General features: G+C 44.6%; 1 protein-coding gene across 1 annotated transcript; it reads right to left on the reverse strand.

The window, feature by feature from the left end:
* Positions 1 to 667: 667 nt before the first annotated feature.
* LOC117846135 (F-box/FBD/LRR-repeat protein At1g13570) lies at positions 668 to 12,307 on the reverse strand. The gene is made up of 5 exons (XM_072291862.1): positions 11,359 to 12,307; positions 10,821 to 10,976; positions 10,655 to 10,725; positions 1,320 to 1,431; positions 668 to 1,129 (listed from the first exon to the last, which is right to left on the reverse strand). Exons 1-5 carry the CDS (start codon positions 12,148 to 12,150, stop codon positions 668 to 670), a joined length of 1,593 nt encoding a protein of 530 aa, XP_072147963.1. The 5' UTR covers positions 12,151 to 12,307.
* Positions 12,308 to 12,322: the final 15 nt, after the last annotated feature.

Below are 12,322 nucleotides of genomic sequence, written 5' to 3' on the forward strand. Positions count from 1 at the left end.
GATATGTGGCACCTGCATTCTTCAACCCAAAGGATATTGTGGTGTACCAGAAAGCTTCATACGGGGTGATGAACGTGGTCTTGATCTGGTCTTCTTCCTTGAGGGCTATCTGGTGATGCCCAAGTAGCAATCAAGAAAGAAAAGTAGAGCACACCTAGCCATTGAGTCGATGACTTGATCAATCCTAGGGAGCCCGAAGGTATCCTTTGGACAATGCTTGTTGAGGTCGGTGTAAGCAACACACATTCTCCACTCATTGTTGTTCTTTTTTCGTACCAAGACGGGGTTAGCTAGGCACTCTGGATGATAGACTTCTTTTATGAAGCAAGCCACGAGTAGGTTGGCCAACTCTTTTTGATGTTGCTTGGGCGAATCGACGTAGTCGTTGTCACTTGGGCATAGCTTTGGGATCCATGTTTAGGGAGTGCTCGATCAACTCCCTGGGCACCCCCGGCATATCAGGCTTCCATGCGAAGATGTCTCAGTTGGCCTGGAGGAAGCTGACGAGCGCGTCTTGCTATTTGGGATCTAGCCCTGAGGCAATCAAGGTTGTCTTGGAGCTGTCGCAGGTCTCGAGGTCGATAGCTTTGATATCAACCTCTCCTACCGGCTTGACCTTGGTTGCCCTCGACTTCTTCTCTAGGATCTCGAATTCTATCGGGGACAATTACTTGGAGGCAGTGAAGACTTGCAACATGGAGTTTGGCATCTGAGTAGTTGATGCTAGCTCCACTGCTTCTGTGTCGCAGTCGTATGATTTCTTCAAGTCGCCGCGCAGGGAAAGTACTCCCTTGGGTCCCAGCATTTTGAGTACGAGGTACACATAATGTGGGATGGCCATGACCTTGGCTAGTGCTAGTCTTCCGAGGATGGCGTGATACGAAGTTACAGCCACCTCAAACCAGATGTACTCAGTCTGGTAGTGATCCTTGGTCCCGAAAGTAACTGGCAAAACCACGTGACCAAGGAGTACAGCCGCATTACCTGAGATGATCCCGTAGAATGGAGAGTTCATCGAGGTGAGCATATGTGTTACGTCGAGGCCCATCTTCCTCAAAGTCTTGGCGAAGAGCACGTTGAGGCCACTGCCGCCGTCATGAGCACTCTTGTGAGGTGGGAGCCTACGACACTAGATCCAGGATGAGAGGATAGCGTCCTGGGTCAGAGAAACTAGTCCACTGATCCTTTCTTGAAAAGGTGATTGGCACCTCGGACAACTTAAGGAATGTAGTCGTTGCTGGTTCAATGGACATGATTTCCCGGAGGGCTAGTTTTTGGGACCGCTTGGTAGCAGTACCCGAAGTGTCACCGAATATGACGTTGACGGTGTTCGACGGGTTCTGAAATTTGTCGTTGTCGTCCTCTTCTTCATCTTCTTTTGCCTTTCCCTTGTCTTTTGCCCCAGAAGGTTTCGGCAGATCTTTTATGACTCTGCGAAGGTTTATGCAATCCATCACAGAGTGCTTGGAGTGTCGGTGCCATGGGCACTGCTTCTTTAGGAGCTCCTCGAACGAAGTCCTTTCTTGCTTTCCGCCGCTCTTCTTGGAGGACTCGGACACTGCCGTGACAGTGTTGTCTAGCTTCCTCTTTCGATTTTGACCACTCGAGTAGTTGCCTTGGTTGTCATTGGGGCGATCGTTGTGGTTCTTATCATGGCATTGGCCATTACTTGGGTTGTTGTTGTTCTGACCTCTGTTACGACTAGATTCAAACCACTCGATCTCTTTGTCTTCTTCATCCGCCCAGGCTTGTATCATGGTCTTGAGAGACTTTATGTCCTCCGGGCATCTTCTGCCTAAGTCTTGGAACATCTGGCGGTCATAGAGACCGTTCTGGAAGCACTCTATGGCATCCTTCTCCGTCATGTCCACGATAGTGGCTTTCTTGTCAAAGAAACGGTGTAAGTAACTACAAAAGGTTTCGCCTTGTTGCTGCTTGACTTGCGATAAGTTGATCCTGTTTTCGGGGTGTTGCATTGCTCCGACGAAGTTGTTTGTGAACGTCGCCTTTAGTTGACTACACGAATCGATGGAGTTCCTTTTAAGAGACTCGAGCCAAGTGAGTGACCCCGCCTCTATGCAGATGGGAAGTCGATGACTTTGGTATCGTTGCTTGAACTGCTAGCGAGTAGCACCTCAGCCATTGGACTGGGTCTTGCTTGCCGTCGTATTTATTGATACTCATAAGTTTAAACTTGTCGGGTAGAATCATCTTGCGCACTCGATTTGAAAAGGTGGGAAACCTGTCCGTGTCTTCTCCCGAGTAATCAACTTCTTGTTCTTGTTCGTGTTCGTGTTTTGCCTGGTCTCCGAACTTGTGCTCCACGTATCTTCATGCCTTCGCCCACACGGCATGGTCAGGCAGACCCACCTTACTCATAAATTTACACTATGCCATCTTCATCCTTGTTTTCACCATTCCAACTGCACGATTCATTATCAAAACGGTTGTGCCTCCTTTTTCTTTCTGATTTATCGCATCGCTGCTACCTACTACTCTGCCACCATCACCTATTTATTTTGTAGTGCTGCCAGTTTTGATTCAGACATCAATGATACCTAGCTACTTGGAGGTGAGAACAACAGCGGCGAGGTGGATCTTTCAGCCAACGTTGAAGGATCTTTCGGTCGATGTTGAAGATAGAAGTTGAGGTGGTGGAGTTGGAGTCTGGTTAGAAGCCCGAGAACACGAAAAATGATGAGCACAAGTACAAATGATGATTAGTATACAACATTGATATTTTAGTACAGGAGCCACGTTTTGATGTTAGGCATTGTTGATTTGAGCAAAAAGTTCGGTAAGAATGTTAAATAACACAATTGAGTTAGCACTAAAAATCAGAAATTGCCACATTGTAGATTACCTTGTTGACCCTCCAAATTCTGACGTTCAACGTTTTTCCTTTTTCTTAGTCCCAGGTTCCATGCTTTAGCTATGGTGAGAAGAGAGTTGCTTAGGATTCAAAGAAGTATTTATAAAATCATGACCGCAATGATAAAACTTCTAACCTTGGTGGACAAGATATAAAGAGACCACTAACCTTCGTGAAAAGGGACAATTTTGGATTGAGACATTTCTTTGGTGGTCCTTCTCCTCCTCTTTGGTGGTACTCTACATAAAAAATAAGGAAAAAAATCCTCAATTGACATTGTAATATAATATAATTCCATCTATGGCTATGAAAAAAATTGATCGTCCGATATTTATGCCTTCCATGACATTGACGTACATTCTATTAGTGGATACACTCAATTTCTCCCATGGTCAATGTGAGATTTTAGATGTAAGGATAACATGCCCTTGCCTAACCGCGTTATCCTAACATCATCCCTGCTCAATCCTACCTCCTTGATCTCTCTTTCTTTTATACCTAAGAAATATTGTGGTGGCAAGCAATGGGCTCAAGTTGTGGGTGGGGAGGGGGTGGAATTGGGAGAAGCGGTTGTACACTTGGTTGCCCACACATGGTGACATGGCTTGGTTTATGCATGAAGTGGTAGCGTATGCAAAGCGGGCGGTGTGGCATAGCACATGGGAGAACATGGTGGCCACATAGATCTTGCAAAGATGGGAGCACGGGAGTCATTGGCCATGAGGAGCCCTAGTGAGCTTTGTGGAGGAGGCTGTAGTGGGCTTGGTCATGGGGAGCTGCACTAGGCTAGGTGGACTTTAGTGGCCTCAGGCTAGATGCCTACAACAGGCTCAGTCGCTTGACAAGCTTAGCCACCAAAATTCAATAGCATTGGAAATGGTCTTTTTGAGAAGTTGCTTGATGGAGTGAGGGTCAAGGAGGTTACCCTTCTTTGGGGTCACCTTTGCTAGTGTAGCCTCCACGTCGTTGCTTACCATATGCACTGTTGCTCTGCAAGGTTGTTGACAAGGAGGAAGTGGTGGGAGACAGAACGGGCACAAGAATGATGAAATAGTAGGGCATGTGTGTTTATGTCAGATATGTCAATGTCTCAATGACGGTTGGGCATTGGTGGTATTGGGACTCGGCTCATCGGTGAGAAATAGGAGTTGCTTCTTTGTATACTAGGCAGTTATGCTACATAGATAGTAGGTGGACTAATGGGAGACCAGGAATGCATCTCTAGCTAGTGTGTTGTGTCATTATTGTGATTCCAAAGATTCAAGCCATGTTTGGAACATGTAATTCTCAATACCTAGGGGCATGAAAACCACTAAACAATGTTGGAAGGAAATTGCAATATATTTAGGTATGTATCAAAAGTGGTTTATAAGGGCAATAGTGTCTATTCAAGTAGCACTTAACATCCAACCGGAAGGCAGTGTCAGAGAAGGCATAAAGGTTAGACTCAATGTAAAATAAGGGAAATTTGCAAGGCCATAGAGGAAAGCACATTTTAATCTAGTGTAAAATCAGGGAGGCAATGGGGTGGGATAGGCTTGCAGGACGCTGCCTGCCCTGATCCGCAAATTCGATTCCTTGCCCCAACCTTGATATGCTTGATGGTAGAAAATCTAGCCCCCACAAATCCTCAAAAGCCACTGCCTCGAGGATGACCGGTGAGGTGCAAGTAACAAGTATGGCCATGGGGGTGTGCAAGAATAGTCGACGAGGTAGAGTACGACTAATGGCATCATGGAAGGAGAACCTCGATGCTCATGGTGCCTTGCATGGATCACGCATAGTGCATGGTGGTAGCCGACATATGATGACTCAATGAGGTTGGGGTTGGATAGGGCTAGAGTTTCTTTTGGAACATATTTGGACGCATGCAGGGGCTATTGTTGGGCTGCATTTGGTGGGCCAAATTTACAATTGACAATGAACACCAGGTTCCCAATGCAACACCGGGGGGAAATCAATCATTGCCCCCCCTCCCCAGTACAATTCAGCCCCACCCCATTAACTCTGTTGGGAAATCTAGCCCCATTATCCCCACCCCATTTGGGGCAAACCCCCAACCCCATGGGGAGTTTTGCCATCTTGAATATCTAATAAGGAATTCTCTCATAAGAAAAGGACAAGAAATCAATGAGCATGTAGTATTATTTAGGAAGCTATGCAAAAAAGAGTAAATATAGACAACTTGTTACCTCTCAACCTTCATAGTTGCTTTCCCAATCTATGTACCTAATTGAGTCTTGTATTTGCTTGCCAAGAATATGTTGTCTATTGCCTTATTTGAGCATGTGGCCACTAAGGAACTCATCTATGCAAGGTTTCAAGCCAAAGAAGAATATTATAAATTTGATCTTTTCCCTTTATTTTGTGATCATCAATAATCACCCCTTGTTGCCTTCAAGCCCACCGTCAATCGGACCCAACCTGTTGTAAGCATGTAGGTCCACCCCGCCACCAAATGCACTAGGGTTGGGGAGAGAAGAGGGGTGCGGGAGATGTGTCGCTTCGAATGAGAAGAGTGTGTCATGGACCTAGATTAGTCTGACATTGACCTAAAAGTAGTCATGGATGGAACTATTTGGTAGTGAGAAGCGTCGCATAAAAGGTTGATAATGTCTCATATAAGGAAGGGAAAGTTTTTTCATGTCACAGAAGGAACTATGCCAGTTATGGATTTTTCTAGGGATGTAAGCGGGCACAGGCTCACCTGCCAGCCTGCAACGTCTGCCATGCAAAAATGAATTTGCGGCAATGCACATGCATTTTTTATGTGGGCTCAAGTAGTCACCGCCTGCAAAGCCCTGCGGGCTTAGCGATCAAGCCTGCAACACCCGCACAAAGCTTGCAGGTCCGCGCAACACCTCAGTTGTGCATGCATCCACATTAGCGCCGCAGTAGTGCCGCTACCATCAATCCATCCCACTTTTCTATCGATTGATCTCTGGTGCATGCATGCTGGTCGATTGATATCTGGTGCGTGCATGCTGGTCCTGCCTCTCTTCTTCCTTCTATAGTGGCCGCCATGTCACTATCGCACAGTCCTTCAACAAGCGCATGATGTCTTGCCTCTCTGCTTTCCCGCCACCATTTCCGGCGAGTGCTCTCCTCATCAGCCGCGGTCCGCTCCACTTTTCACAAGGTTGAGTTTTCTACTTGTGGGATTCCTGCAGGTGTCTTCAACCTTGGATTCCATGTTGCATTAAAGCTCAGGAGTTGAACGCGTGCAGGCTCCAGCAGGCCGCATGCTTCTTATTTTCCCCCTGCAAAGCCTAGCAGGATATTGCCGTAGTTGGAAACAAGTATCGATAGGCTCTGGAGGAACAAGTAAACTATCTAGCGGCTGATGTGAATGCCTGCGGAAGGTCCACAGGTAGGACCACCTGCATCCTTAGATTTTTCTCATTAAGCAATGCCTATAATTGAAAATCTTGCTGACCATGCACTTATATAGGTCATTTATGTATAGAACATAGCAATACATCTATTGTCATCAAGTTGCATGTTCAATACCCTCTCATGTGGGTTTCATCTTAAACTACCCTGACTTGCTTGGGACTAAAAGACATTCTTTGTTGTTGTTGCTGCATGTCCATTATCCTCCCGAAATAGAAGGTCAAGAAAATAAATAGTAGCACCTTCCTAGCTATGCTAATTTTATTATAATAACTCAATCATTTAGTCCAATGGTACCTGCAGAACAAGTAAATGGTTATGCAAAAAGTTGCAAGACAAAAGACATATAAAACAGAGTGTGAATCATCACCGCATATGCCTTGACTAAAGCACCAAGTAATTCATAATAAAAAAAAGGCTTGTTTGGTTTGAAGAGTATTGAAGGGGATTGGAGGGGTTTGGGAGAGATTAAATCCCCTACAAGTCAAAATCCCTCTCAATCTCCTCCAATCCTCAATCTCCTCGGGGAAGCGATTAACCGAACAAGGCCTAATTAGGAATTATCAATGTATATTTTTAATTCACTAAGTGATTCATTCATTCATTGAAGTATGAAAGTCAAAATATCATTTTTCTTATGGTGGAACAAGATGTAAATCACTACCAAAGAAAAGATGATTCAGAGTTATAGAGTACTAGTAGTTGGAAATGCGACTCAGCAGATATTGAGATGTACAAAGTGCAGAGGCACCCTACGTGACTAAATACATAATGGTTTTTACATCTAACTCCCCCTCTCAACAAACTCTTGTTGAGATCTACAACATGCGATCTCATGTATGAAGCAACTCCAATGTGCTTGGTAAGTTCATGCTTCACGGGATCTTGAGAAATACTAATCATAGCAGTGTTGTCAGAGCTAGGACAAAGGGGTTGGTGTAGTAACTGGCACAGAGAAATCCTCAAGTAGCCCACCGCTCAACCTCAAGACTCAAAAGGAAAATGCTACCAGCTTCTTGGTCTTCCATGCAATCAAGGAGGAGCCAAGCAAACACAATAAGTAGAGAGAGAGAGAGAGAGAAAGATCAAAGAGATCACTAGCTTAAGAATATCACAGTACACTTGAACCTTGAGAGAGCAAGAGGGAGGAAAGAAAAGGCCATGAGAGAAGGTTCCATGAAGGTATAACATAACACAAATGCAGTAAGGATAGTGGACCTAAGTTGGAGAAGAGAGAAACCGACCTAGGATGTGAATTGGGTGAGAAATGTCAGGATGGGTGATCCCAAGATATACAAGTCTCTTGACAAGGTGACGATAGCGTGTTTACCAACAGTGTGGTGATAAGTGAGAGCAGAACAAGAAAGGGTATCCTAAATGTACTAGTCCTATGAAAGGTACGCACCATAAGAAATGGAAGAGACCTCAATATCAAGGGGGTAAGGGGACCCAAGTCATACATCAAGAACTTATCATGAAGATGTTTTTTTTTTCCAAAAAGTCAAAGAATTGAGAATCATCACCGTACCCATGATAGAGAAGAAGTGATTGACCACTAGGAGAGGTGTTAACAAAGAGAGAACATGATTGTGGTCACAAGGCTTATCATTCTCTTCTTTGTATAGGAAAACCTTGAGGAGAAAGGCCAAAAGAGAGGGGATCATGAAAACGCCGGATGTTAGGAGTTGAAGTGGAAATGAAATTCTTGGGTGAGGAAAGGGTTGTATCAGGTATGGTGTGCCTGGGTCATGATTGAACCGAGGTACCTAATACAAACTTATAAGGTTGAACTAGTAATAGACAAAATTAGGAGAGCTGAGGTTAAGCACCAGCTATATCGAAGCCTAGTGCCAAGAAAAGCCCTTGATGAAAAGTGGAAAAATTTGGATCAAGCTTTGCTCTCAACCCAAGATGAGGTGGAGCCTACCCTGACACACGGGGGGGGGGGGGGCTCTCATCAGGATATTAGGCATACTCACACCAACATAGGTTGCAAACCGAAAGGGATAACCTATTTTATAGATATCCTAACCTAATGTGAGGATTGGACTTATAACAAGACCTTTTTTTGTGGACATGCCAAGGATCTTGCTTCAAGACACAAAGGGAAAGTTACATCCGACAAACAATGCCATCAACTATCTTGGAGGCAGATGCGTATAAACCTGCTCCTGCAACTCGCCATTAGTTAAGGTGGTTTTAACCTCAAGTTGAGAGATGTACCACTATTGAATGAGGCAACAATAATTAGAAGAGTTGAAATAGTGGCCATGTGAGCAAAATGAGCAAAGGTTTGCTATCATGACCTTTCTCATACTGGAAACCACACACTATAAGACGAGCCTTATGGTGCTTGAGAGAGCCATCAAGGAAAATCTTGACCTTTTAGACCCACTTGAAGGTAATGGGAGTGATGCGAGGTTGAAAGGGGGATAGGATCACAAGTGCAACTATGCTCCAAACTCGAAATCTCCTTAGCCATTGCACGCTACCACCCTTAGCAAATGCCTCCTGATAGGTCGTGGGCTCAACCAGGGCAGCAACGCTGAAGCCATAATGCATAGGAGGATCGAGGGTGGAAGCCATAATGCATAGGAGGATCGAGGGTGCTACAATCAGAGAGATCATACCAAGAAGAAGAGTTTTGAGTATTAGGTCCAAGGAGGGACGAAAAGGAGCCAAGTGGTGAAACATGCGGCTAATGATGAATATACTCATAAATGACCTCCCAATGAGAAATTCAAGAGGTGTAGAAACAACTGGATGTGGAGGAGAGGGTGAGGAAGGTAAGGGAGAGATAATAGCTGCTCGGAGGGTCGATGACAGCTAGCTAGTAACTAAAGACTATGGCAGATCAATGGAAACCCTAAAACTCTGTTAACATGTTAGGAATGCAAGACAAATATATTGCTATGTACAAAGTGCAACAAGCACCCCACTCTAGTGACTAAATAATTATATGTAAAAAATACAATATGACTAAATAATAATATGTAAAAAATACAATACAAAGGACCAACATAATTCTGAAGAATTAGTAAGAAACACAAAGGCATAATATGATCTAGCATCTCAACTTAGTACTAGACAAAGGAAAACAAACCAATATGTCACTTTGCATTAAAGCAAGATTATTAATTCTTTTTTAAGTAACTTCCCATGTTCCTCGTAAGCATAAAGACTACGACCAGTTTCACTAATGTAAACAAAAACAATACATATGTACGGTGATTTTGCTATATAGCAGCTATTTTTTTTCCACTCCCCCTTTTCTCTCTCTATTTATCTGCACACATCATCTCAAATTGCCCTCCTACTTGGTTGCATTGAACCTGTGCCAAATAAACCAACAAAGATGTGCAAGCTAGAGTTCTTTCAATTTAGCACGACAACTAGTCATAATGATGACCAACTAGTCAGACCACTATAGTTACATCTATATATCCTAACTGTGGGAGTTTGCAGCCCCTCCTATCATCAAATGCCCGTCCCAGATCCAAATGGTTATCCCCCACCTATTGTCATCTGCCATGGCTCCCCATCCCTGTCCTTGCCTGCCTACCACTCCACATCAACAATGTCACCAAATCAGGCAATGGTGCTATGCAGCTCTAATACCTATGAGAATGGTCATTCCATTTAGTTAGACATTTAGGTCCAAAGGGCTAATCGTCTGGCTGGCTATGGGATAGTAGAGTTGACATATGGTGTTGGCCACCTATTTTTTTTGCCAACAACAACAATATAAAAGCACTTTCGTACAAAAAGCGGATGTAAGGGCATAATGGACCACTCACTTTTGGACAAAAAAAGGGGGAAATAGGAAATAGATGGGAATATGTGGAAAATGAAAAATAAAGCAATTTGGTCTACTAATTTTGGATTCTGAGTGGCATTCCTCTAACTGCCATGTCCCAAAGAAAACAATTCCAAGTGACCCTAACAAGCAATTTGCATTCTTTCAATTGCAGCATTTTAATGTAGAACAGACCATATATACACATAAGGTATACCCAGGAGCTTGCAAAAAGTGAATCTATCAGGTATTCATACATGGTATATGAACATTTGTAACTATCCGTACTTATGCAGATCCTTAAAGAAAAAATTCGAGCGGCCATCATACCCATAGGAAATACAATAAATGAACATTTGCTAATTGAAGTAAAGATAATTTACCTTTGCAAAAAGACTTGGGCATGAGGTGAAGCTCTTCTATTGGTATTTAACTCGCTTAGTATATTTTCATTAGACCTTGAGAATTCATCATCAAGAATAATAGACATTGTTCGAAGCGATGTTGCTTTAGATAAGACCAGTTTTATAAAGCACATCTCATTTGACAAACAGGAAATGTCATTTATCGTCACAACCTGAAGGCTGCCACACATCCCATTTGTCCATTGTGTATTCTGGAATTCTGTGTTTGCTTCAGTTTCCTGCTCTTGATCCCCATTAATCTTGAAAGAAGAAAACCGAGAAGGTCAATCAAAGGAGACAACATGACAACTTCCAAACAAGAAGAATGTGATCATCTTTAAGTCAGCATTCATACCGTTATTTCCAGTTCTTCAAGGCTAGGAGCATTCCTTAGCAAGCAGAAGGTTGCTAAAATGGAATACAATCCACAAAAGTGGGTGCAAAGAAACAAGCTCCTTAGATTGAAAAATTTGTATGGAAGTGTTTCCAGTAAAGTGTCATCACCCATTTTCTAAAAAAAAGAAAGTAAAGGGTCATCACCGAAGTGCTGAAAAACAAAAACTATTAACAACATGAAACTTGATGCATATGTAAACTACTTTGCAAATCCTGTTTGCTTCAAATTGTAGCTACCAAAAAATATAGTGTGGAACTACAATGTTTGTATGTATATCTACTGCTACATTGCAAACCATATAAACAGTTCGATTAATCGTCTAAACATTAAACGGAGGGTGTCCGGCCGTCTAGTGTTTCAGATAACATTGACGATAGTCGACAGATCTACAAATTCTACTCCATTGCGCTTAATATAATGCAGTTCCATCAGTTTGTACCATGATTTATCACAATTAACAGCTAATAATAGGGAGATGAGATATAGTAAAATGTACCGGTAGGTAGAATGTTGTGAGAGTGAGCTTCCTAGCATGAGCAACTCCGGCAAGGAATTCTCCCAAATCACCCTCGTACATATAGGTGTCCAAATCAATGGTAGCGTTGTCGAGACGCGGCAGCCCCCCAAATTGCCAGCCATAAACAACCACCGAAATGATTGTCAGGCTACGGAGATTGGGCGCCTCAATCACGCAACCCGCCAGCTCCTTGTTAAGGATATACGCATCAGATACCATGAGAGCATCAAGCAAGGGCGACCCACGGACGATAGCCTCCAAGTCCTCGATCTCTGATAAATGGGCATCCACGAGCTCGAGGTCCTTGAGCAACGGGAAGCCGGCGAATCCCACGGGCCTGGTTGGGATGTCGCACCTGTGCAACTTGAGGGTCACGAGATGGCTAAAAGAGTAGATCGAGGAGCGGATGCTCAAGAGGCAGTCGTTGCTTCGGAGGTCCATGGACTGGACGTCCCGGAGGGACAAATCAATCAGCCAGTCGTCGACGCGGCACGCGGATTGCGAGTTGATGCGGATCGAGAAGTCCGGGATGCGGCCGGCGTAGCGGCTGAGGACGCTGTCGACAATCGACGGAGGCGTGCCGATGCCGTCGCGGAGGGAGAGGGAGAGCGTGGGGAGCGACTCCCAGCGGTGCCGCCAGGCGCGGCTGAGCGCGGAGGTGCGGACGACGTCGCGGAGGTCGAGCCGGGTTAGGATGCTGCCGTCGACCACGGCGTCAGGGAGGGATGACAGCGCGTCCGCCGCCGGCGGCGGCGGCGCGGGGGGCTCCATGCGCCCCAAAACTCTCTCTCTCTCGCCTAGAGAAACTGAAACGGCAGTCCACTGTCTTCGTGGTTTAGGGCAGTGTCAGATGAGGTGACGACTCTGCTCACGCAATCGTCGGCCGGTTGCCTTCTGTTACACGCCTCTTCAAACGCCGGGGCAGGGGGGAAATGGTAGTGAA

Source organism: Setaria viridis, chromosome 2, assembly GCF_005286985.2.
Source record: "Setaria viridis chromosome 2, Setaria_viridis_v4.0, whole genome shotgun sequence".
NCBI lineage: Eukaryota > Viridiplantae > Streptophyta > Magnoliopsida > Poales > Poaceae > Setaria > Setaria viridis.

Coding starts and splice junctions, on each gene's coding strand:
- LOC117846135 (XM_072291862.1), bottom strand. CDS start 12,150: ATGGAGCCCCCCGCGCCGCCGCCGCCGGCGGCGGACGCGCTGTCATCC. Junction 1,432..10,654: donor ACACAATGGACAAATGGGAT/GTGTGGCAGCCT, acceptor AAACCTTCGCAG/AGTCATAAAAGATCTGCCGA. Junction 1,130..1,319: donor ACCCGTCGAACACCGTCAAC/GTCATATTCGGT, acceptor TCCTGGATCTAG/TGTCGTAGGCTCCCACCTCA.